The 27,556-nt window shown below is 40.7% G+C and overlaps 1 protein-coding gene across 5 annotated transcripts; it reads left to right on the top strand.

The window, feature by feature from the left end:
- Positions 1-1,197: 1,197 nt before the first annotated feature.
- On the top strand, positions 1,198-26,427 carry hcfc2 (host cell factor C2). Of its 5 annotated transcripts, none has more exons than XM_028451405.1 (18): positions 1,199-1,349; positions 4,402-4,460; positions 5,111-5,259; positions 5,501-5,661; positions 7,732-7,934; positions 8,081-8,165; positions 8,243-8,346; positions 10,854-11,081; positions 11,167-11,376; positions 11,677-11,738; positions 12,344-12,458; positions 12,545-12,598; positions 12,695-12,750; positions 14,832-14,975; positions 15,054-15,239; positions 25,676-25,973; positions 26,039-26,114; positions 26,187-26,427. In XM_028451405.1, exons 3-18 carry the CDS (start codon positions 5,215-5,217, stop codon positions 26,194-26,196), a joined length of 2,037 nt encoding a protein of 678 aa, XP_028307206.1. In that variant the 5' UTR covers positions 1,199-1,349; positions 4,402-4,460; positions 5,111-5,214; the 3' UTR covers positions 26,197-26,427. The 5 variants fall into 5 exon arrangements, with proteins under 5 accessions (XP_028307204.1, XP_028307206.1, XP_028307202.1 ...); XM_028451404.1 differs by lacking the exon at positions 1,199-1,349 and adding an exon at positions 1,567-1,639; XM_028451403.1 differs by lacking the exon at positions 4,402-4,460 and having other exon boundaries at positions 1,198-1,639; positions 15,057-15,239.
- Positions 26,428-27,556: the final 1,129 nt, after the last annotated feature.

Raw genomic sequence — 27,556 nt, 5'->3', positions numbered from 1 at the left:
AATAAATAAATAAAATAAAATCAACATTTATTTTGAGGCTCCTTTTCATAAACAAGTACATACCGCTTTCTTATACTACTAAATATTTAATTTGCTGCAATGAGTTCATGTTAAACTTAACTTGTTTTTTTGATTTAAAGAAAAATGTCTTTTTGCAGTTATTGCCTTATTCTTTGTGTTTTTACTAAGTAGAATAGTTCAGAGTCTGAAGAGTATTTGAAGGAATTTCTTATGCAAATAAAGTATTATTGGCTTAAACATAACAACCCTGGATCAATCTGACACTGAGAATGTTCATGTACATACCTTTAATTTAAATGTTCTCCTGCACTACTTATCAATGCTCTACTGCACTATTTTCCTTTTATTATTATTATATTTTATTATTATCTTTCTTTTCTATTATTTTTTTCCTTCTTTTTATCTTATTTTTTTTTTAATTTTTATTTTGTATTTGTTTATTTTTTTTATACTATTATTATTATTATTATTATTATTATTATTATCATCTTGTTATTTGCACATTCTAGTCTAACTACTGTTTATATTTATACTTATGTTTATACTTATTATCATCTCTTCTAGTTGATTGTTTATTATTGAATGTTTCACTATTGGAGAGAGCACAGTTGACCGAGTCAAATTCCTCGTGTGTACAACATACACTTGGCCAATAAAGATGATTCTGATTCTGATTCTGATTATTGAAAATGATCATTTATGAATATTTTCTTATGATTAATGGTGATTTTTTAAGTAATATACTCTCTGAAACTGTCCATTCACTGTACAGGTATGTGTTAAACGTATTACAGCATACATTAGCAATATTGATATAAATCCTAAGCTTAATCGAGTCTTTCCCATGATATTGCGGGACAAAGTTTTGTTTTGTACACTTGAAGAAGATGCTCTTTCTGTTGGACAGCTCACTATTTGTTATTTTTATATCAGATGCGTATTCAAGCTTGTGGGGGCGTGGCTTTGGACAGAGCCCCACTGGGAGCATATGGGAGGGGGAGGAGCTTAGAGGAGGTCTTGCTAACTCAAACTAAGCTAGCTTTCCAACATTGTTAACAGCACCTTTAAATAACCGGTGCTTCCAAAATTATGTTGATGTATCTTTTTAATCTCTCTATACCTTACTTGCTTTATGTATCGTTTGCAAGCTATATAGCGGCTTGACTGTCCTTTAATTTTTAATCAATATTTTTTTTTTTTAAAGTAACTGGTTGATGTAAGCTAAATTTAATTATTTGATATGTCACTCTTAGTATTTGAAAATTAACTTCATTGATAAATAGTGGAGGACTAAAATTGGCCCGCGGGCCGCAGTTTGAAGGCAGATAGTGATTAAATTGTACGAATTGTGATTAATCTGTTCTATGTGGCCCTCTCTGGTTGGGCTTCCTGTCCTCCGTGTGGTCCGCCCCCTCCGTTTGAAGCGTCTACAGCGCCAAACTTTAGTGCAAAATGGGCTCCTACTCCGAGGAGCCTCAGTGGAGGAAAGTTTACTCCGTGTCAGGGATCATACCTCGATCCAGACACGGACACCGGGCAGCGACTATCCGGGAATTGATCATCGTTTTCGGGGGTGGAAACGAGGGGATAGCCGAGGACCTCCATGTTTACAACACTGGTAGGCTAGAGCTAGCTAATGCTAACTAGCGGCTAATGTTTTTAGCAGTACTGGCTCTGATTTCGTTTATACGAGCAACTTTGTTGGTTTGCTGTAATTAAAATAAACTCAAACTATACTTAGTTCTATAATACTATATCTGACTTGCGCTTTAGTCACGTTTATCGTCAAATGTGTGTTAAAATGCTTAGTTAATGCGCTCCGACTTTGGCTGCTTCACATAACTTCAGTTTTTCCACCTCTCTGTCATTAAAACACTTTATAACACATTGACTAGCTGTTGCTAATGAGAAATGACTTATGTCGTCGATTTAAATATTATGAACACATGAATCTAATCTGATATTCTAGGTTTTTAGTTCATTCCTTCAAAGCAAATCAAATAGTATAATTAAACATTTCCGTTATAAGCTGGTGAACTTAATAAAGGTTCTAGAATTGTAAAGTAGCTAAAGGCTAAACACTGAGCTGTCTTTAACACTATGGAAAGTCGATTGAGTATATATTAGATATCTGTGATATCAAAGCTCAGTTTCCTATACTAGTGAGGTCTTTGACTACACTAGTTTACTAGTAGAACATTAAAACATGTACTAGTAAACTAGTAGAGAGGAAAAATCCCAACATGTTAACTAGTATGGTGTTAAATATCCACTAGTTAACGAGTAACATGTATTTTGTGTTTACTAGTTAACTAGTGAGCCTCAAAATGTTTACTAGTTATCTAGTTAGAGCCAAGATGTCCACTAGTTAAACTAGTTTGACTATTTTTTTTATCCTTACTAGTTAACTAGTTAGGATACACAGTTGTTACAAGTTAACTAGTAAAAGCAAAATGGTTCACTAATTATACTAGTGAGGCTCTAAATGTTCACTGGTTAACTAGTAAGAGAACATATGCCCACTAGTTGCACTTGCATTGTTTTTATGAGTCACACAAAATAGGAATAAAACATAACATCAAATCAGGACCCAGGATTTTGTTATAACCCCACCCACCTCATTTACATATTGCATACTTGTCAACTAGTTGGTTTAAAGGATTTAAACAAGTAAACTCGTTGATATCTGGCTTCATCTTACTAGTTAACTAGTGAGACATAAATGATTACTAGTTAAACTCATAATGTCAACTAGTTAATAGTTATATGAATAATTATTTTAGTGTTCTAGGTAACTTGTAAGAGAAACTTTGTCACCTAGCCACAGTAGTTGGAGTATTTCAAACCCTACTAGTTAACTAGTGAGGCTCAGAAATGTTTATTACTTAACTAGTAAATGCTAAAATGTCAACTAGTCACACTAGTTGACCTTTTAGTCAACTAGTGTGTCTTCCACTAGTTTACTACTGGCCTCAGTAGTAAACTAGTGGAAGACTTTGTGTGGCCAAAAACACTCCTGCTAGTTTAACTAGTGGATGTTGAGGCACTACTAGTTTACTTGTACATTTTACAGGGCTTTACTAGTAAACTAGTACCGTAAAAACTGTTCTCACTAGTGTGACTACTTAAGATTTTAGCATTTACTAGTTAAGTAGTAAACATATTTACCTGTCATGTTATTGTAATAAGACAAATTTTCCCTTTTGGAATGAATAAGACTTATTAGACCATATCTAATCTAAGCAACAGCAAAGCATTTGTACATTAGGGCTAAAAAGAATATTAATTATAGCAATTTTATTATTGACGATTATGAATCGATTGTGAAATGTCCAAAGATCTATTATTTACATTTTTCATATCTCAATACTTTTTCTCAAAATAGTGACTTAATATATAAATCTCAATATTTTGGAAGATGGAAAATGCCACAGAGGCACTTTTATGAACAAACAGCTGATCACTATTTGCCACTTTTGGCTTTTTCTCCTATAAGGGACAGCATGTGTGAGTGCGTTCTGTAACATTTAGGGGAAGGTCTGGGTTAAAACGCACTCAGCAATCTTTCCATGCTGTTCTGAGAAGTACTGGAAGCACCACTTCTTGAAAATTAGTATTTTAATACAAAATATGCTATATAATAAATAATATGTTGTTTGAGGTCATTTTCTGTAATGCCAAAATTAGGGGTGTGCCAAAATATCGATACGATATATCGCAATATTTTGTCTTGCGGTACGTTATCTATACACTCCCACCGATTTTTCTATTTATTTTTAAAATTTTTACACAAGTTAAATGCATTCTGTGTAACTTTTGGCCACTAGGGGCGCTAGATCAGTAACTTTCACACAAGCGCAACTAGTGGCCACAAGCGCTGCAGCACTGTTGCAAAAATCAACAGTCAGTCAGTCGGGCCAGCCTCCCTTGTCTTTTGAGTATGCAGACAGTAATTGACCTGTAACTTCGGGATAAGGATTGGTTCTAAGGGCTGGGATGCGAAGCGGGGCTAGGCTTGCACCACGGCAACAGTTCATGGGCTGGAGGAGCAGCAGCCACAGCTGCAATCTTCTCCCCGCCACTGAAGTCCCGGCGCTCGGCCTTCCTCGCCACGTCGGTGGTGCTCCCTAGCCTCGGCGCCGTTGTTGGCCTCCTTTGTCGAGGGTCGGGGCGGATGAGCGACCCGGCTTGCACGAAGGGGGCTGACAACGGTGGCGAGGCCAGGGAGTGGGCGGGGAGTGCCGCCCCACACTTTGGCTTGGGCTGGCAATACTCAGCCCTAGCCAAAATATAAATGTCATTATATCTTGATATGTTGCCAATAGGTGTGTGACATTATTTCGATACAGCGATATATCACGATATATTTTTTTCTTCAAGATCGATTATCGAAGTATCGGTTTTTCGAAACTTTTCTGCTTTTTCACTAAAATGTGCAGGTAGGTCTTCACAGAAATTTTTTCACTGTTTGTTGAAGGAACCAATATATTGTTTACTGGAATATTGCACTATAATGGTGTCACTGGTAAGAAAGACAATATTTTTGTTTACAGAAAGCACTATTGGAGATACTTATTCATTTACATTGGTATGTTGACACTTATTTACAGAAAAGTTGCACTAAAATACTGTCACTGTTCATAGGACACTTTTTCAATTTATTTTCTTTCAGAGATATAAAATAATTGTATTTTTTCACTTCATCTTTTTTTTTGTTATGTCAGATTATCGTAGATTGATTTCTGACCAATATATCGATAAGCGCAGAATTGTCATATGGTGAGATAATTGTTATTGTCAGCTTTGTATCGCGTATCGTATTGTGAGGTACCCAGAGGTTCCCAACCCTAATTGCCAAGTTCAACCTAAGACAAATGGAGATTTATATGTATCAAAACTCATTGGGCTTCCAAATGTTTGGCCAGTTTTGTAACTTAATATTAAAAACAATTGGCACCTTTAACACTGAATTGTTTTGGGGGACAACCTGCAATTTATATTTGTGCGTCTCTGGTGGCATCACACCTTCCTAAAACACATGTATGATAAGCTCAGCATCTCCTTTACTCTGTGTCTGTCATCGTTTTAGTGTCAAAGCAGTGGTTTCTCCCAGCTGTGAGGGGGGACATCCCACCAGGTTGTGCGGCTCACGGCTTCATCTGCGATGGAACGCGACTGCTGGTCTTTGGTGGCATGGTGGAGTTTGGGAAATACACCAACAACCTCTATGAACTTCAGGTGATGCTCCCATACTTTAGTTAGACTTTATACCACCTGCTTTGGCTTAAAATAAGGTGTAATATTTAATAATGTTGCCTGATATTTCAAGCAAAATTGTGCAAAACCTCCCTCTGAATAACTCATGAATCATACAGGGTTTCACTTTCCTTTGTGACTTCCACTCACAGAATTGTTAGAAGTCCCTCAGGCAGAACCTTCTTTGTTTAACATCTCTACTACCTGCTCTTTGTCCCCTCAGGCCAGTCGCTGGCTGTGGAAGAAACTGAAGCCGAAGGCTCCCAAAAACGCCCCCCCTCCGTGTCCTCGCATCGCACACAGCTTCACTTTAGTTGGTAACAAGTGTTATCTGTTTGGAGGCCTGGCAAATGACAGCGAGGATCCCAATGGCAATATACCACGGTACTGTAATCAATTGAGACCACAGAGCCAGGTTTTACACTGTGTTATACAACAGTTAGTTCCGACCAAGTAATTTGATTGGACAACAGACATTTCATGAGTGCTGATATATTATAATAAGAACAGCACCGGGACTTTCTTACGGATCATATCACTTTGCTGTGCAGCTGCTCTAAATACTGTTAATTACGATACATCTTAGGCTACGCACCACAGTACAGTATCACAACGTTCACACTGCCGGTACGTATGGCGTTTATTGAAGTAAATATGGAGGCGTCCAGTGTAGGACTTTGTGTCGCACTGAGAAATGTTCTTTCCTCCAGAAGTCAGCACTGCATAACTTTAAGGAGAAAAAGAAGAGAGCCAGGTTTACCACTCTATCCGTTTGCTGTGATGGCTGCTACATCTGTACAGTGGACTGTTTGGATGGTGATGACCAGTGTTGGACGCGTTACCGCCCCAACATCACTTTTGACTGTAACTAGTGCTGTAACGCAATATTTTTCTGAAGAAATAACGCCGTTACCGTTACAATATGGTGCGTTTGTCAGTTACTTTGCTAGCAGCTGTGTACTTCCTGTTTACAGTGGCGTTACATATTTTTGCGGGATGCTGTGCCAAACACAGTGAAACAGTAGAAGAAGAAGCATTTTCAGCGTATTTCTGTTTATATCACGTGCGCCAATCATGGCGAATCAATGCAAGAACAGTACGAGCTTCTCAGAGTGGAAATACGCGCATCATTTTTGTCTCCAAAAGATGCATCAGAGAAGCTAAGCTAACGTTGCGACTGGGTTTTAACGAACTATGACTGTTATCCAGGAACAGGTCAGCCAAACTATTGCACGGTATGTTGTTGTAAATATGTAAATATTTATTTTCTTTTTCATTTTTCCTGATATGTTTAGCATTGTGTAGCTGAGAAAAATGCTGTGAATTAGTTTTTTCAGCATTTTCTTTTAGCATTTTCAACAGCAGAATGTGCACCTGGAATATGCACATCTTACTTTACATTACTGTGCTAAGGCTAAAAAATTACTGTTTTAATTTTGGAGCAGCTGTTTTGTGCTTTATATGCACATCATTTATGGTTGTTTTATAGCAGTTGATCAACAGTGGATTATTGTATTATTACAGCACTAATATGAAGCTGTATGGACACAAATGACCCAAAATAAATAATACATTATTTAATTCTAAGTAACTCAAAAGTAACTTTTTCCAGTAATGCATTGCTTTTTGGTGTAAGTAATCAAAATAGTAACTGAGTTACTTTGTGAATGAAGTAACTAGTTACTTTTTTTCAGTAACTAGCACAACACTGGTGATGACATAGGAGTCTGATAAAAAGCGTCTCAGCCATCCAGACTGCAGTCACATTGCAATAAAATCGGATACGTATCTCGTTTATATCACATATGAAAGGGACCTGGGTCGGATTTGAAAAAATCTGAATTGTGTTGTTCAGACTGTCTTTAACAGATCTTATACAGGTCGCATATGGGCAAAAAGACTGGATTTGGGTCGCATTTGCCTGCAGTGTGAACATAGCCTGTGTGCTCTTTCACTTTATTCAGTTTGTTTGTTTCAGTCTAACAAAAAAATATTCAAATATAAATCACAATTTAAAAATACATAACAAGACTGAAACAGGCGGAAGCAAAAATGCTTATACTGTATGCCCGACATAAATAAGATTCAAGTTGACTGAACCAATACAAAAGAAATCCAAGCGTTCAACAAGTACATTTGAGTTGCCTTTTGGCAAATATAAACAGGTATATATATACTGTATTTACACATGTGAAACTATTTTTGTTGGTGGAGCAAAATGATAAATACACAAAGAAACCATAATCTCTTGTCACTTATTACTTTTGTGTTTATTGTGCTGTTGTGTGAAATATCAGCATTGGTGTGATTATCTACGGCCAAATCACACCAGTGCTGATTTTTCATCACAACAGCATTACCTCGAGTGTGGTATTGCTTAATTATATTAGTTACCAATAAATCAGCTGCTATGATTGGATACATGACATTGAATTGAGCATTTTCCAACTGTAGGTACATGGGGGACTTCTATGAGTTGGAGCTGCAGTCAGGATCAGGAGTTAAAGGCTGGAACATCCCAGAGACTAAGGGAGGGGGTCCTTCCCCTCGTGAGTCCCACTCAGCAGTTTCCTTCACTGGCATTGGATCCCCGAAGCTCTACATCTTTGGCGGGATGCAAGGTCATCGTTTAAATGACCTCTGGCAGCTTGATCTTGGTACGATAAGAAACATTTGATCCTGCTCTGATGAAGACGTTTATCTGTGAGCAGGAATGTTTGCATGTTTGTGTTTGGTTGGATTTAAGAAGGAGATGTTAAAAATAATTTTTAATTTCTCTGTGCCATATTTCTTCTTTGAACAGACACAATGGTATGGTCCAAGCCTCAAACAAAGGGACCTACGCCACTACCCAGAAGTCTTCACTCTACCTCTGTCATTGGAAACAAGTAAAGAGCTGTTAAACATGTGTACGTGCTGACACATTGGATTAGCTTTTAATAAATAAGTGCATATCTGTCTGCAGGATGTATGTTTTTGGAGGGTGGATTCCTGTTCCAGCCAAGGACAAAGACAAAACTTTAGGAAATGAATGGATCTGCACAAACTCCTTAAATGTGCTCAACTTTGGTCAGTAGTTCACGCACAAAAAATGTCTCTATATTTGTGTGCATTTGTGTTGTTAGTCAGAAGTAGGGCTGGGCAATATATTGAGAATCAAGATATATTGAGTTTTCTATTAAGGCAAAATAGAAAATTACAATATTGCCTACATTAATATGTATTTTATAGCTTATTTTGTATTAAAATACAGCATGAAATGCAGTTAGATTCATTTCTGAGTGTGTCCTAACCTAGACCTAGTCCTAAACAAAACACACTACAGAACTCACTAGAGGTCGACCGATATATTGGGCCGATATATGGACTTTTTTCAAGATTGACCATCGACTTTTTTTCGATATTTTTTAATTTTTTTGACTATCACCAGCCCTCCCTAAGGAAGGATAAGAAACACTTTATTATAGTGAGGATCTAAAAAGAGAGGGCAGTGTTACACCTAAGTGAGGGGAAGGGAACAGGGAGGAGAGAGTCAAGGTAGGAAATGGAAAGGGTGGGGAAGTGAGTGAGAGTGAGACTGAGATGTGAAGTTGTAGTTGTGCATACGGTGACAAGTGTGAAGCTTAGGTATAGTGGTGGTGGCTGTGAACAGAGGGAAGGAGTGAGTGGTTAAACCTAAAACAGGTATTTAGTTTAAACCCACTACTTGTACACTGTATATTGTTGTCGTACTTTACTGTTGCTTACCCGTCCTGTACTTTATGTTTTACTTGGTTGTGTGTGGGTATATTTAAAGTTCAATAAATGTTAAGAGTTTGATTTGTGGGCGACCGTGGCTCAGGTGGTAGTGGGTCGTCTTCTGATCGAGAGGTTGGGGGTTCGATCCCAGTACCTGACTATGTGTCGAAGTGTCCTTGGGCAAGACACTGAACCCTAAGTTGCTCCCAGTGGTCGACTAGCGCCTTGCATGGCAGTCCTGTCCCATTGGTGTGTGAACGTGAGAGTGACTGTGTGAATGAGCTGATATGTAAAGCGCTTTGAGACTGCTTCAGTGTGGTGATAAAGCGCTATATAAAATCAAGTCCATTTACCAAGTCCATTTATTTAATTTACATTCTAATATATACATTTATATCATATGAGTGTTTCAGTTGTCTTTCATAGTTAATGTGCTTTTAAAAAAGTATATTGGCTTCCAAAATCGGCTTTAGATATCGGCCCTCGGCTGATTTATTTATTTATTTATTTTTAAATCAGCATTGGCCTTTGAAAATTCCATATCGGTCGACTTCTTGAACTCACTCACACATGCTGTCCCTTATAAGAGAAAAGGCCAAAAGTGGCACACATTGTGCAGCCGTTTGTTAGCAAATGTGGCATTTTGCATCATCAATCTGGTCATACTTTATTTTAATTAAAAATATCGAGATTTATATTGTATATTGCCATTTTGAGAAAAAAAATATTGAGATATGAGGTTTGGTCCATATCGCCCAGGTCTAGTCAGAACTTGAGGTTATTTACATAAGGGGTTGTCTGGTGGGACCTCACATTACTCATAGAACCTGGTTTATGTAAATAACCTGAAGTTTTTATTTCATAATATTTTGTGAGATGTCTCACGATGGGATGTGGTAACTCCCGTATTGCAGACATGCTTATTGAGCGAAGACCAGCCCGCAGGGCAGAAGTCTGTACACATCAGGACAGTAAAACCGCTCTTGCCACGCACGAATTACAGCTTGACGCTACCACGTGGCGGCGAGCAGGTGTGCTAGTTGGGGCGTGGGCCAACGTGCACCAGAGCGTTGAAGGACATTGAGGACATCGTTGGGTTCGAGCAGCCAGCTGGTGTGCTACCGCCCGGGCTTTCAGGCAGAACCCGACCGGTACCAAGTTCCTAACCTGTTACAGCCACAGACAGCTCGAGCAGACATGGTGTGCATTTTTGCTGGAGATTTTATTGCCACATTGGCAAAGGCGTGCCTCAGAGCCTCCAAGCCCGTTGGTGAGAGGGGCCTTGGCCTCCATTTATGCGTTGACACAGGCAGGGAGAACAGGTGGATAGCTTGATGCAACCACGTGGCAGCGAGCAGGTGTGCTTGTCGGGGCATAGGCTGGTGTGCCAACGCCCGTAGGTTCGAGACCGTGGTGTGGTGTCGAACGGGGAAAGCACCGACCAAGCGGAGCAAGGTAAGCGCTGGCTTCTTTTGACCTGGTGTAGTCCACAAAAACAAGTGCGTCTGTTCTATCAGCGCTCGTCGACGGAGGCTAAAAGAAGATCCGTCTGTGGACAGTTAAGCTGGTAGAAGACGCGAGATATGCTAGAAAGTGAGAAGAGGCGTTTGAATGATGTGTGCCCGTCCGCCGCCGCCTCTTATAGGAGGTGGGAGTGTCTCTGGCGGACGGACACGTTTCACCAGCCAATCAGGTTTGACAGATTGAGGAAAATGCTTCTAAGGACTGCAGATTGTAGTGCATCCCATAGTGAGACATCTCACGAAATATTATGAAATAGAACTTTATTTGTTTATGTATTTATTTTTAGTGGTTCACTTCTGGTTTCTGTGTTCTAGACTCGATGTGCTGGCAGAACCTGGGCCCGGAGCAGGAGGATCTGGAGTCCCAGCTGCAGAGCCAAGCACCTCACATTGAGGATCAACAGGCCTGCAGGCCCAGAGCCAGAGCGGGCCACTGCGCTGCCACCGTGGCGTCCAGGCTCTACATTTGGAGTGGCCGAGACGGATACCGCAAGAGCTGGAACTACCAGGTCTGCTGCAAGGACCTGTGGTATCTAGAGACGGGTGAGAGAGGCTTTCAGATAGAACCCGACCAGTACCCAGGTCCTTATCCTAATGAATAGAAAGATGACAGTTTTTATCCCCTCAGATCGACCAGCAACTCCAGAAGCAGTGCTGCTGGTCAAATCCTCTGTCAGCATGCTACACGTGGCATGGCGCCCCCTGGGGGCAGCAGACTCCTACATCCTTCAGGTTCAACCAGTTCCCTCTACCACCAGTGTAGCCAGTGGTCCATCCACCACAGCTGTGGGTCCAAAAGGAGCAGATTGGCAAAATAAAAAGGAGAATGATCAGGAAGGTAGCAGCTGGAACTGAGATTTACATTAGATTATTAAACTGATCTAATAAGCAAGGGCCTTTCTACTTACAAACCTATATAAACAGTTGTAGTTGTGTTGTTATTGTTTATAATCTTTGGCTTTGATGTGTACAATGGTTATTATTTGAAAAACTAAATAAAATATTAGTCCACTGCATGGCAAGTAACTTTAGAAACCTAATAACCACAGTGGATAGTGGGTAAAAAAAAAGTTAATGTGAAGCTGTTTGTACACATGATAACAGTATAACTGAGGAGCATTCTTCTCCTTTTTTGTAGATCCATCACTTCAAAGCCAAAACGAAGCAACGACTAACTGGGTGGAGAAGACATTAGCTCAGGTCAGTATCCCATCTGTTAAACCCATGTATTATTACATGTAATATTAAGCCTCGTTGTTCCATCTGACATATTAAAGAGGTCTGCTGCCAAACTGAATGTCTTCAGCTCTTAACTTTTTTTTAATAGTTGTGTATTTTAATGAACTTTCTTTTAGGAAAGACTTTGATTTTTGTTTGACCTTTTTATCTACGGTATTTATATTATATATGAAACCTTCTTTATCACACAGATATATTACATTTGTTGCATACTCTTCCATTCCAGAAAAGGTTTAATTGTGATACTGTTTATTTGTATGCTTCTCTGACATCGCTGATGAAAAACTCTCATTCATTATCTGGCATTCACGTGTATCAGGTAAAGAGAACCGTTTTATTGTCATTGAATTTCAAATTGAAATGACAGGTAAAATAAATATTAATATTTAACTGTGGCTTTAAAAATGCCAGAAAAATTAAAGCAAAGGACTAAAGTAAAGATCTCCTTCTAGTCGGTGGTAAAATTGAGGTTATTGAGGAAAAACAGGCAAAGTGAGTTGTCTGCATATCTCGGTCAGATTTTTTGCAGTCATGGAGAATATTTAAATGAAGTATCTATATTTTAGAGTGCTACAGTGCCGCGGGATGCTTCATGTAAATCTTCAAAAACCTCTGGTGAAACTCACTCACAAGAGGAAAAGAACACCTGCAGAGACTCGACTCAGGACCTGGAACACAGCAGTGAGTTCAGCTGCACTTTGTCCACATTACAAGCATAAAACGGCTTCAAAACGCTTAAACCTTCTCTGCTCTGTGTCTCATAACAGCTGAGCTGAAGACATCATGTGCTGAGATTAGTAGCTCAGATCACCACCAAACAGGTACAAAGTCTCGCAGATGTGATGTAGATTATGTATCAGGCTGTGGACGACTGAGGACTTAAAGGAGTGAAAGTCTTTTGAATATTTTGTGTACAGGAAGTGGCCCTGCTGTGGCTGAGGAGTCAGCAGAGTTCCACACACACACAGACCAGGTCAGATACACTGCTCAGCTCTGCTCACACTCTCTTACGTGGTTGGGGTCAAATATAATTGTAGTCGCATAATTTATAATTAATAAGTTATAATTAATTACAATTATGACATAATTATAATTGTAAATGGGAAAAATCAGTTGTTGTTGTAATCATAATTGAATTGTAATGGGGTTCAGATAATTGACTTTGTAATTGTGATTGGCATTACATTTTATAAAAACTGTTACAATTTGATTAAAAGCAAACCTGGGGAACCAAGTTCGAGTTCAATGGCTTACACATACGTAGTTAATTATTATAATGTGTTTCAGATCAACTTTTCCCACTACCCGTCAGAATCATTTTACCTTTTGTTTAATAAACATTTTTATCTAGATATACTGAGAGAAAAAGGCTCAGACGACCACACCAAAAATATTACTACCAATATTTTTATTGATTTAGAACCTAACAAAGTACCCAAGAGATGAGGAACAAATTAAATGGGGGTGTCAAACTTATTTTAGTTCAGGGGCCAAATATGCACCAGTCTGACCTCAAGTGAGCTGTAGATTTTAGGTGGAGAAAAAAAGAACAACTTTAACATTATTGAGCCCTAGTTTTCAATATCAGTTCAATTCAATTTAATACATTCTTGAGTTTGTCACCGATTTTTGTCATTTAGAGGAATTTTGTGGAATTGTTTGTGAGAGAAAAAAAATTGAGTTCTTTCCACAGTTTTGCAATTAAAAATGACTGCATTCATTTGATATAAACAAACGGAAAATGCAAACCCCTAAAAATATTGTGGAGTTGCTGAATTTGTGATATTTACAACTGGATTGTTTGGTAATTTACTCAATAATTCACGTTTTCTGTCATTTTTACTTTCTCCTGCGGGCCGAATTGGATGCTCTAAAGGGCCGGATTTGGCCCCTGGGCCTTGAGTTTGACACGTGAATTAGAGCAGTGATTCTCAACTGGTGGGTCGGGACCCAAAAGTGGGTCGCGGACCAGTACTGTGTGGGTCGCGGACAGCTGGTCAAAAATAAATGAATCCTTAACTTCTCTCATGTTCGACTTGTCTTTTATTTTGAAATAAACTTTAATTTGACAGGCATGCTGTGAAATGCAGGTTGCACACAAAAATATATAGATTTATGTTTTAAAAAATATTATGTATGTGTGTTTTCAACAGCTGTTTTTAAAAAACTAAAACAAAACAAAAAAAAAAAAGAGTGGGTCGCGAATTAATGACCGTGGCAAAATGTGGGTCCCAGGGTGAAACCAGTTGAGAACCCTTGAATTAGATGATAATTCTTTTTTAGTGTATTTTACAGCTGATTTCAGACATGGGCCAAAACTGACCTATTGGGTTTATTATCCTCGACACAAATGTGGATGGAGAAAATAGGTTTGAGCTCTGTTCATCTGTCCTTCCGAGTTAAAGAAGACAGCTTTTCTCAGAAACTGTTTAAGATAGAATAACCAAATTTGGTGTGTAGCTTCAGGGTATCAATACCTTGATGGAGTAGGAAATTGAGAAACATGCAATTATTTTTTCTGGAGTTATTGCCCTTGTTCCTTTTTTTTTACTCTGTTCTAAGTATCTTCAAAGAAGACAGCTTTGATGTGTGGCTTCAGGTATCAATACCTTGATGAAGTTCGAAAATGAGAAGTGCGCAATTATTTCTTCCTGAGTTATTGCCCCTGTGCATTTTTTTTACTCTGTTTGAGGCATCCTCAAAGAGGACAGCTTTTCTTAGAATACGTTTAAGATAGTTAGTAATTTTATATTCTGATGTGATATTTTTTATGTTTACATCTATAAGTTCTTAGATTTAGGACGTTTAGGAAAAGGTTGTGAGTTATAATGACAACCAATCTGGCGGGGGTTGTTGATGACAGGCTCAGTAATTGTGAATAATTGTAATTAAACATTAGTAATTGAGAATTGTAAATGGAAAAAATGTTGATCACCGTAATGACGTATAGTTGTAATTAAACATGGATAATTAAAGATGTAATTTTAATTGAAAAATGTAATTGAGCCCAACCTTACTCTCTTAACACAAGTGGAACCAATTTGTGTCCTTCAGGTTCGTCCTAGTCCTGATGACATGGTGTGGTATGATGTCGGGGTGTTCAAATCTCTCTACTATGAGGTCAACTACTACTTCCTGCCTGCTGATGGTGACCAGGTGACATCAGCCGTCAGCAGTCGTGTCTCAAATACTAAAGAGGTAGAATGGCTATTAAGACGGTAATCCATAGCCGCCGTTACTCTAACACAGTCTGTTAATCATTTGGTCTCCTGTCAGAAGAAGCTTCCTGGACCACAGGACTACCTGAACAGAGACAAGCAGGAGCTGGTTCCAGGTCAGACCTACAGATTCAGAGTTGCAGGGATCAACTGTTTTGGGCAGGGCGAGTTCAGCCCAGTCAGCGAGTTCAAGACCTGCCTGCCTGGCTTCCCTGGAGCACCGTCTGCCGTCAAAATAGCCAAGGTAACCATAGCAACAGGACTCATAGTATATCAATAAATTTTAATTTATATAGTGCGAATTACATCAAAGGTCATCTCATAGCGCTATCAAAATATAAAATTCATAATAATTAGGAAAAAACCCAACAAAATCCACATGAACAAGCTTTTGGCAACAGTGGGTAGAAAAAAATTCCCTTTTAACAGGCAGAAATCTCTAGCAGAATCATATTCAGAGGTGGCAGCCATCTGCTAGTGGACAGTGGGATATAAACAAGATGGAGAGATAGAAAGATCAGAGTGTCCCAGACTAGTTGAGTCGTGAACCACAGGTCAGGAACGGCCATCATCAGCTTCACGACACCTGAAACAGAGCAGAGAGAGAAGGGCGAGGAGAAGGCACTGACTGCAGAAAAATATGATACAGTATAATCAAGTCAGCCTTCCTTGGTCTTGAGCCTCACTCCCAGTGGTCTAGTCAATACTTATTATAAGGGTGACGAATGTATTCCCGTTTATTGAACCAGTAAATGCGAGCGTTTACAGACGAACACATGTCCGCTGTAGCGATTGGATTGTTATGATTCAGTCCTGTTTATGCAGACTTTAAATCATAACCAGTTACTTCAGAATCTGAATCTCTTCCTATTTATTGGTATGCTAACAGTGACTTCAAGGTAATATGTAGTAAATGCGACCGTTTGCAGATGAGCTCATGTCCGCTCTAGCGGTTAGGTTAACGCTACACGGTACACGCTTCATGAAATAAGTAGGTTTTGAGTTTAGCCTTAAAGGTGAAGAGGGTAGCAGCCTCCCGTGCTAAGACTGGGAGCTGGTTCCAAAGGCGAGGGGCCTGGTAGCAAAACGCTCAGCCTCCTGTTGTACTTCTGGACATTTTAGAAACTTCCAGAAGACCAGCAGACTGTGAGCGGAGTGTTCTGCCCAAACGATAAGACACTAACAGATCTTTAAGATGAGCTTGATCATGCAGAGCTTTGTATGCTAACATGAGGATTTTAAACTCTATTCTAGATTTTACAGGAAGCCAATGAAGGGAAGCCAATACTGGAGAAATATGTTCTCTCCTGTTAGTACCAGTTAGTATTTTAGCTGCAGCATTCTGAATTAACTGGAGACTTTTTAGTGAGTTATTGGGACATCCTGAAAGTAGTGAGTTACAATAATCTAATCTAGATGTAACAAATGTATGGATTTGTTTTTCAGCATCACTCTGGGCCAAGATATTCCTGATTTTAGAGATATTATGGAGGTGGAAGAAGGCTGTCCTTGAGTTGCTTGATATGAAAGTTAAAAGATATGTCAGTATTAAAGATAATGCCTAAGTTTTTTACTGTGGTGCTAGGTGACAAAGTAATGCCATCCAGATACACTATTTGCTCTGATAATTTCTCTCTGAGGTGTTTTGGACCAAATAAAATCACTTTGGTTAAGAAGGAGAAAGTTACGGCTCATCCAGGGTGTGACGTCTTTAAGACAAGCCTGAGGTTTTATTAACTGATGAGTTTCATCTTATTTAATTGACAGATAAACCTGTGTAACATCTGCATAGCAATGGAACATTATATCATGTTCTCTGATAATGTTACCTAGTGGAAGCATATATATTCAGTATACAGTATATACGCTTGTTTGGAGTTGCAAAAGTTGGTCTAATATTATAAGTATTTTGAGGCTTTTTCATCAAACTCTTTAACCTTTATACATACGTTAACCTGAATTTCAGAAACACCAACAGCAAATTATTGAGAATTTGGTATGTGTACATGTAATGATGTATCTTTAACCCTAGAACACCATCGCTAAAATAATTAACACCATCAATATTGCCGGGTGATTTTTATCTGATATGTTATACCCAATAAAAAGGATTTAGAATAAAAATATATCAAAATATGACAATACATGACAAACTAGAGTTGTTATTTTATTTTCAATGATGCCATGCCTAACGAAATGAAAAAAATACCATGGGTGGACTTTAAAAATATTAACCAAAATTATTGAAAAATTAGGAATGTAAGAACAAAAAACTCTCAGACAAATAATAATGAAACTGTAAACTTGGCTTTTGGTCTACTCATTTCTGGGGCATTTGAGGCTTCACACACAAACAGCTGCAGGAGAGAGAAACAACAAATGGCATTTTTCGATGAGGTAAAAATTATCACCTGACTAACATATTTTTATCACCACTTTGAGATATTTATTTACAACTACTGGAATAAATACAGATAGCATGGACAGTTCTATTTACTTAATGTGTTAGATGCTGTCAGTACATACAGTGTAGTAAATTAATAAATGGGACACTGTCACTATTGACATGTGAAAAATCACCCAAACGTGTGCCTCTAGGAAAAAGTGGGCTCTGGAGTAGGGGAACATCCACACCTTCTAAAACATCAGAGAAGATGCTGAAGCTACCTCAGAACCCACGACACTGACAAACACAACTTCATGAAAATAATGGAAATACGTTAGCTTGGGTGAAAATCACCCGCCGATAGTGTTGTAGGGTTAAAGCTGCTAGGGGTGATCATTTTTTATCAGATAAAGTCATAGTATAGGCCTCATAGATCAATAAGTAATTTACCTGAAATAAGGTGTAAAAGGTAGACATTTCTGCTCGAAAGATTGTTTTCATCTCATCATAAACACTCGCTTACTGACATTGTCGGAAAGTTTTGCGCATTGCATTGTGGGATGTGGAGTCCCGTACTTCATCATTAGTGATTTCTTGTTTCTTCAGCAGACAAAGAGGACAGTGATTGGCTTAATAGGTTGTTCTAGTTTGTTCCTGGTATTCCCCGTGATATCGCCTCACTTTGTGAGACAATAATTTCGGCCAGATTCTGATCTTTTGTCTATTATTTATTATCTAAGTGGAAGGGGGATATACTGTACAGTAAGTTTGAGCTCTGTGCATCCGTAAAGAGGACAGCTTTTCTCAGAAACCGTTTAAGATAGGATAACCTAATTTGGTGTGTGGCTTCAGGGTATCAATATCTGGATGAAGTTCGAAAATGAGAAGTGTGCAATTATTTTTTCCGGAGTTATTGTCCTTGTTCCGTTTTTTTACTTTGTTCGAGGAATCTTCAAAGGGAACAGCTTTTCTTAGAAAACATTTAAAATAGTAATTTTATATTTTGATGTGATAATATATAAGTTAGATTTAGGACATTTAGGAAAAGGTTGTGAGTAATAATGAGAACCAATCTGGTGGGGGGGATGGTGATGACTGTCTTCTTGTTTATTTATTATTTTATTTAGGCGGGACAGAACAGAGATCATTGTTACATTTAAAATAGCAACCAATGCCATGTCCATGGGCCATCTAGCCAAAAGCTAATTTGCAGACCTGGTCCCCAACATAAAACAGACAAAAACAAACAGTGATACATAGTTATACATACAACTTGCTAAAATGTAAATAATTTACAAATGTTTTAAATGCATTTGGTGTTTGCAGGCTCGTTTTAACTTACTAATTGAAAGAGAGGAAATAGTGATTGTCTAGTTCTTTTAGGTTTAAGACAGCAAACTGAATGGGGTGCTGATCAGGGCACAGGAATGAAGAGATGAGACGTCCTTTCTCTTTATCTGGGATGTGTTCCAGCTGTATTTTATTCCCATTAACAGCAGATTAAATGCTAGTTGTTGGAGTAGTTCTAATATTGTATAGTCTGTAACAAACATGAGAAAATAAACAATTATATGTAAAGCAAATACAAAGCTGTGAACAGCTGATATAAGTAACATTCTGTTACATCAACATCAAATAAGGCTCAATTACTCCAAATTATCTCTAATTTATAAACAAAGGGGAAAAAAGTGACCCACATTCACTCTTCTGTATAAATGAGGCTCCACATTTAAACTGAATCAATGTGCAAGGTAATAGCACCCTCTCCTGGCCAAAAATATAATTGAACAGATTTCCCCCAGCAGTTATAACAGCAATGTGAACTCCGACACGGTAAACGGTGTTACATAAGTGGGTTAGCATGACATCATCATAGCTGTTAGCCTAAACACTTATTAACATAGCATGACCTTAAAACATAAATGGTGACTTACTTTCTGCTCATGGACTATAGACAAACTGGAGCACACAGGAACAGGAGTAAGAACTGCACACAACTCGGAAGAACGTTTTAAAGGACAGGAACTAGTTAAACATCCGAATCAGGCTCGTACTTGGACGACTGCCCAAACTAAACTACTGGTCACGTGCACACTGCTCACTGAAACCGAGTGCCTCTTAAAGAGGCAGGCACTTAAATCAGAGCCTTTTAAAAAGCCGCCCCCAAAAGTGCATTGAACTTTTGTTTGAAAGAAAGGCTATTCAACTAACGATAGAGGAGAAGGACTGAGAGGGATCTTCCTCGCTTGATGGAAGAGCTGGTAACACCACCAACCGAGCCACCGGCCGGGTGTAGACGTGTCCTTTAACATCCACTGATGAACCTGAACTGGATCCTTTGATGAGCGAGTTGATCCTGCAGGGTTTGTGCCATGCTTTCAAAGGCTTCTCTGAGCTCCCGTTCACCTCCCCTAAAGTTCGTTCCATTGTCCGACCATATTTCTGCAGGGGTTCCTCTTCTAGCAATAAAGCGCCTCAGAGCCATCAGGTAGGCGTCTGCATCCATCGTCTTGAGTAGATCCAAATGTACGGCCCTGGTGGTTAAACACTTGAATATAATTCCCCAGCGCTTTTCCTGGCGTCTGCCTACTTTCACCATCATAGGCCCGAAGCAATCCACACCAGTGGAGTAGAAGGCTGGTTTGTGTAATTGGGGACGAGCAGTGGGTAAGTCAGCCATTCTGGGGATTGAGGACCTAGCTCTCCAGCGCTGACACTCAGGACATGCATGTTGGTATCTTCTGATTGCCTCCCGCCCTCGAAGTACCCAGAATTTCCTACGCAGCTCTGCAAAGACCCGCTCTGGACCAGGGTGATGGAGATCTGCATCATACTTCTGAATGAGCAAGCCTGTAACTCGATGTGAAGGATCGAGGACAACCGGGTGCAGGGTTAAGTCGACTTGACCTTCCAATCGTCGGAGTCTGCCACCCACTCTTATCAGATTGGTGGACTCGTCCCAGTTGGGCGCTAGGGTGAGCAAACGACTTCCTGATGAGACAGGTTTCCCAGCTGCTAGGTGCTTATATTCATCCGGAAAGGATTGTCGTTGGGCTTGTTGGAGAGTGTGTATCTCCGCTTGACGATACTCCTCAGCACTTGGTGACGAAATTGAGGTGGAAGACCCCTGAAGGTTTTGAGCTGTAACATCCAGGAGTTCCTGCCAGGTGTTGCACATTTCTTCAGCCATGAGCGAAGTAGTAGGTGAGGTGGTCGTTAGGCCACAGAAAGCAGCCTTCCGGAACTCAGTCTCATCCTTCAGTGGTTCTGTGCAGGGCTTCTCCGGCCAGGTATCGGGGCTCTGAAGGAGAAACGGAGGTCCTTGTGACCATCGGTTTGGTGCTAGGAGGGCCTTTAGGGTCTTCCCTCGAGTCACGTCATCGGCAGGATTGTTTAAAGAGTCTACATAGCACCATGTGCAGTTCTCAGTCAACTCCTGTATCTCGGCTACTCTGGCCCCAACGAACACCTTAAATTTGCAGGACTGGGAATGTAGCCAGGTTAGCACAGTAGTGGAGTCTGATCACAACACGATGCGCTCAACCTTCAGGGTTAGTTCCTTCTTAAGGACTTGTGCCATCTGTGATGCTGCAAGTGCTGCACAGAGCTCCAAGCGAGGGATAGAATGCAGACGTTTTGGAGCCACTCTGGAACGAGCAAGAATGAAGGAGAGGTGAATGCGGCCTTTGGCGTCCTCTGTTCTCAAGTAGGCTACGGCCCCGTAGGCTTTCTCAGAAGCATCTGCAAAAATGTGCACCTCGCGGACAGCGTTCTTTAGGTTGGTGTCTGTAGGCACATATGCACGTGGAAAGGTGAGGAGAGGGAGGGACTCAAGCTCTTCCTCCCATTCAGACCAGGCCTGCAGGAGTTCTGATGGCAAGTTGCAGTCATCCCAACCACGCTGTTTGTCCCAAAGCTGTCGGACAATAAGCTTTGCTCGGGTGGTGAAGGGTAACAGGTAGCCCAATGGATCATATTGGGATGCTAGCACTCGATAAATGTTTCTCAGGGTGGGTGCCTCATAGGTTATCGGCCGGTGTTTGTAGCCTAAGAAGTCTAGTTCCCAGTTCCAGCTGAGGCCCAATGTTGACTCCAGAGGGTTGGACTTATCTTGTGCTAGCCAGAGGTCAAGGCTTTCTGATCTGGACTCTTGAGGCAGGTGGCTCAGGGCAGTGGTTTCGTTGCAGGCCCACTGACGTAACTCAAAGCCTGCAGAGGCCAGAAGCTCTCTGAGCCGGTCAACAAGTATCTTGGCTTCCCTTGGTGTAGGCACACTCACGTAGAAGCACTTCTCAACCGAAAATCTCAGGTCGTCGAGAGGTTGGGTGTGGTCGAGAACATGGAGCTGTAGGGCATAAGATGCACAGCAGGGGCTGCACGTGGTGCCAAAAGGTAAGACCTGCCACTCAAATATTTTATGAGGCTCATTCATTTTCAAGTCACGCCACAGGAACCTTAGCAGGGGAGATCTTCAGCTAAGAGGCGTACTTGGTGAAACATTCCCTTGATGTCTCCACTGACTGCTATCGGATGTTCACGAAACCTCAACAGGACTCCAAGTAGGGAGGCGCCAAGGGTAGGGCCAGGAAGTAGGTACTGGTTCAGGCTCTGTCCAAGGTAGGTGTGAGAACAGTTGAAAACAAGGCGATTCTTTCCATTATGACTGACAAGGTGATGGGGATGTACCAGACCTCTTTGGGTGGGGAGTCCTCACTGACTTCACGCACCACTCCTGCAGTAATAAGCTTTTGCATTTCCTTCTTATAGGCTTCTGCTTGTTCGGGGCGCTTCTGGAGTCGCCTTTCGGTACTACGCAGCTGTGGCATGACTGACTCTTTTGGTGCGTTAAGCAGGGGCATGTCTGCGTGACGAACTAGTGGTGTAGCATACCTGAGGACACCATCAATCTCCACCCGAACAGTATTGGCTTTAAGATGTGCGACAGCCTGCTGATCCTGCTTAGACCGCGTAACCTCTTTCTCTGGTCTGTAAGTTACTGTATCTACTTGCCATAGCCTTTCGACGTGCTTGTACAGTTCATCGTCGAGGATCGCGAAGGTGTCTAACGTCTGCTCTCCATAATGCACAAGCACCGGAACAATCTTTAACAAGACCCGATTCTCTGCTCCAGGTCGGTCGAGGTAGAGCGAGTCGGAGGCTGAGCTGGTTAAGCAGTTCTCTTCCTTAGCTGGTGCGTTACTTTTCTCTGGTCTCAAGTTTATCTCGTGGAGGGCCAGGAGGTGTTTTCCCTGACAGATGTTGCAGGGTTTCTTCAATGTGCACTGGGCTGCCTGATGGGTTCGTGCACAGCGCCAGCACCGTCTGTTAACCTGGATCCACTCTCTGAGCTGGTCTTTGGACAATTTAGCAACATTGCTACACTGACTCAGGTAGTGTTCATTACTATCACAGTAGGCACAGTAGACTTTACTCTTGGCTTTATTATTAGCTGAACTCTCTCTTTGATACAGGGGGGTAGTCTTTGAGGCTTCTCCAGCACCATGAAGGACTGTCACTGTTTGTCGTGGAGGGCGTGAATCCATTCGCACGTTCTGCCTTTGTTTGGCACCATGACTCATAGCGGAGCCATTCTGATAAATCGATTAAGGAGTGGGTAGCCCCAGGCTGCTTGAATTGGTAATGACGGAAGTCAGCACGTTGTTCGGCAGGTAGTTTGCTCAAAAGTCGAGCTACATGTGAACCACACTTCAGTTCAACATTCCCTTCTGGACCTAAGGTTTGCAGCAGTCCCACTAGTGATTGTACTTGGAGAGAGAACATTTGGAATGCTGTGATGTCACCACGCTTGACCTCGGGGGCTTCAAGGACGTTGGCTATCTTTCTTAAGGCAAGCTGATGTGGTTGGCCGTATTTATCATGGAGAGCTGTCATAGTGTCAGTATAAGGGTTTGGCGAGTTCAGATAAGCATCAGCTATGAGCTTAGCCTCTTCTAATCTCAGGTGGTCCACTAGTACTTGGTACTTAAAAAGCTCTGTAGAGTTATGTGGGAGAAGGTTCTCTAGTGCGATCCGGAGCCTCGTAAATTCACTGGGATCAGGATTAATGAATTTAGGAATGGTGGGTTTTGGGCCTCTATACACTATTTCAGATATCAAAGGCTGCTGGTAGGTTTGCGTAGGGTAGGGGCGCTGAACCGAAGGGTGTGCAGGTGAGTAGGTCGGTAACTCTGGGTCAGAAGTAGAGGCCATGAACTGGGGATATGGCTGTAGCAATGGTTGAGGCTTCCTTGCCAGAGGAGGAGGGGGTTGAAGGGTGTAATAGGTTTGGCTTCTATCGGGCTGTTGCTGCTCCACTTTCAGGTTGTGCATGTTTCTATGCAAGTCTTCATAAGGCTCAGGCCACGGTGGAGGTTCAGGCCAGTCCTCCTCCTCCTCCACTGCAGCTTGAACAGGTTGACTTTTATGGGGTGCAGCGCTGGTTAGTGGAGACTGGTGGGTGCAGTATCCTGAGGCTGGGCTATGAGCTCCACCTATCTCTGTTCTCAAAGAGCGAGCGGTCTCGAGTAACTCTTTAATCTCGTTTCTGGCTTCCTGAAGTTCCTTTAAACCTGACTGGAAAGCCTTTTGTGATTGGAGCAGTTTAGTGTTCTCTTCTTGGATAGCTCTAATCTCTGGGTAGCGTGAGTCCTCGTACCGGGTCCTTTGGTAGGAAGGTGAATATCCTTGTTGAGCTTCGATCTCAGAGTATTGTCTCCGGAAGTGGCTAGAGGCTAGCTGAGGAATCTCGTGTTGAGCAGCACCCTCATAACGGCTACCGGAGCGAGTCTGAGGTGGCTGGAGGGGGGTCATCTGGACCGGACCCTCCCATGCGAGGTGTACTCTTCTCTCAGGGCTAGGAGATGGTAAGTCCCACTGAAGCTGTTCTCTTGGATTATATCCTGCATAATCGACTTCAAAATCTTGTAATCTATCAGGTAGACGTGTTCGCCGCTTTGGTCTCACATCAGGGTCCATCTCTCCTTGGGGGTTCATCCTGGGTGCTGTCTATCCGGCTCGAAGGACCATTGAAAGAGAGGAAATAGTGATCATCTAGTTCTTTTAGGTTTAAGACAGCAAACTGAATGGGGTGCTGATCAGGGCACAGGAATGAAGAGATGAGACGTCCTTTCTCTTTATCTGGGATGTGTTCCAGCTGTATTTTATTCCCATTAACAGCAGATTAAATGCTAGTTGTTGGAGTAGTTCTAATATTGTATAGTCTGTAACAAACATGAGAAAATAAACAATTATATGTAAAGCAAATACAAAGCTGTGAACAGCTGATATAAGTAACATTCTGTTACATCAACATCAAAAAAGGCTCAATTACTCCAAATTATCTCTAATTTATAAACAAAGGGGAAAAAAGTGACCCACATTCACTCTTCTGTATAAATGAGGCTCCACATTTAAACTGAATCAATGTGCAAGGTAATAGCACCCTCTCCTGGCCAAAAATATAATTGAACAGATTTCCCCCCAGCAGTTACAACAGCAACGTGAACTCCGACACGGTAAACGGTGTTACATAAGTGGGTTAGCATGGCATCATCATAGCTGTTAGCCTATACACTTATTAACATAGCATGACCTTAAAACATAAATGGTGACTTACTTTCTGGTCATGGACTATAGACAAACTGGAGCACACAGGAACAGGAGTAAGAACTGCACACAACTCGGAAGAACGTTTTAAAGGACAGGAACTAGTTAAACATCCGAATCAGGCTCGTACTTGGACGACTGCCCAAACTAAACTACTGGTCACGTGCACACTGCTCACTGAAACCGAGTGCCTCTTAAAGAGGCAGGCACTTAAATCAGAGCCTTTTAAACACTAATTAGTTCAGATCTGTGAAGGTCTGACCCAAAAACAAACATTCACTAACATTCATTGCCACAACTTTCAGTCTGAAAACAATAGAAATGTGTTGACATTAGCAGAATTTTTGGGGGCAAACACAAGAAATCAAAGTAAAAATTAAGTAAAAACACTTTTTTTTTTCGGGTTGTGGCACCAAAAAACAAAAAAAAAAGTAAAAACACTTCTATGCATCCGTGTGCAGGACTCCACATCCCACAATGCAATGCGCAAAACTTTCCAACCTTTTACGACTTTTTTTCAGCAATTGATCTTCATATTATTGCTCTATAAGGCCGACATTTTGTCTTTATCTGATAAAAAAAAATATCTAGCAGCTTTTAAGCAATAAAGTGTGAAAGTGAGCGCAGTAGAAGTGTTGGATGGTCATTAAGCTGCACAGCACTCCTATTGGTCATTTGTTTTCCCGCAGGGCACCGACACGGTCTCCATCACATGGGAGGCCCCGTCGTTGCTCGCTGGTCGGATCATGGAGTATTCCATGTACATGGCAGTGAAGAAGAGCCGCTCCAGCAGCTCAGAGCGACCAGGTCAGATGGCCTTCGTGCGAATATACCGCGGAACCAAGATGTCCTGCACAGTAAGCTCCACCCAGCTGGAAAACGCACACATCGACAGATCCACTTTCAACCGGCCAGCCGTCGTCTTTCGCATCGCAGCAAAGAACGAGCAGGGCTACGGCCCAGCCACGCAGATCCGCTGGATTCAAGGTAGAAGCTTGTGTTTTTTTGGCTTCCTGCTCATGTTTCACTTTTATCTTGTGTTTTTGCTTCAGTAGATCCAATTAAACTTAAACCATCTGCAGCCAAAGCAGAGAGCAGTGCTGAAGCTGCCCAGGATGCTGCAGACAGGTGAGCACATGCAACCTGTTTACATATTTAACTCTAGATATTAACTGTAATTTTCTTTTTTTTTTCTTGCAGCTCAAGCTGATGAAGTCCAGTTTATAGTATACACTATGTGGGACCTGATCCTCAGGAAGATGTTTTGTTTGTCACTAATATGTTGCATTATTCCTAGCAAGCTTTGTTAATTTATTTTTATGAATAATAAATTATTTTTCTGTAAATAGGTAAACAATGTTACCAATATTTGTATTCACTTGTCTATTTTAGGTACTCAATTTATTTTAAAATGCTGTAAAATAAACTACAGTACATGTTACTGTTTGTGCCCCAACAATCACTTTATTACTAGTGATAAAAGACTGTACGGCTGGAGTAGATGAATGCATTTTAACACATCACAGTGACACTGCGATGATAGGAAATATTAAGCCATTCCTTCTGTTTATTCTGTTTTGAGATGCGACCTGGGTTTGTTTTAGGACCCTTGTTAATGCATTTGTCTCAAACATGAGGGTCTTCATCACAGTTCTGGACTGATAGTCTTGTTACCAGTGTCTTGTCTTTTCCCATACCTTTTTATTCACCTGATATAAAATAACATTTTTTTTTTCTTGTTTATTATATATTAAGGTATTGAGTCTTTATGTAGCAGTGTATAGTGAAGAATATGCCTTTAAGCAAAGAGGAACTCCGTCTCATGTACGTACTCACTGTATATACAGAGTGGTTGTTAGTGGGCATGAAGGAAATGTACAACAGAAAATACAAACCGTAAAGAACTAGAGCACTCGGAGAGCGCAGACCTCCTCCAAGTACTACACGAGTCCCGGGCGGGACATACACACAATGCACTTCCCTACCACTACTACATTACCCGTAAGCCACCACGCTTACAGGAGCCGACTCAGGCACGGATCCTATTTTTGGTAATTTGCCAGAATATCACCAAAATGTAATCACCTGTTCTCTGTCCCATTATCAACATTTCCTGAAAATTTCATCCAAATCTGTTCCTAACTTTTCAAGTTATCTTTCTACAGACAGATACACGCAAGGTAAAACATAACCTTCCACTCTGTGCCTTCTCCACACTTTCCTGGAACCAAAATATGGATAATGGACGATTTTTTAACCCTTCCTTTAGTAACTGGATTTTTTTTAAACACTAAAGACTTTCCTTTTGGGCACATGTTGGACTTTTATATTGTTTTCATTTTCTTTATAACTTTTTAATCACATGAATTTATGGGTCACTTTCTAGTTTTCTGGTACTTTGGTATTTTAATAAAATAATCCATTGTTTTACAAAAACCAAGTACAAACTATATTTACGCTCGTCACGTGTTTCATTTCCCATAACTCCCCCTTGTTTGTAGTTCACACATTAGCCACCTAGCTAAAGTGACAAACAAACTGGTTAAGGACGTAAATAAAAATGATTCTGT

Source organism: Gouania willdenowi, chromosome 6 (assembly GCF_900634775.1).
Source record: "Gouania willdenowi chromosome 6, fGouWil2.1, whole genome shotgun sequence".
NCBI lineage: Eukaryota > Metazoa > Chordata > Actinopteri > Blenniiformes > Gobiesocidae > Gouania > Gouania willdenowi.
Note: the sequence above shows the minus strand (reverse complement) of the source record. Positions and strands in the feature narration are given on the sequence as shown.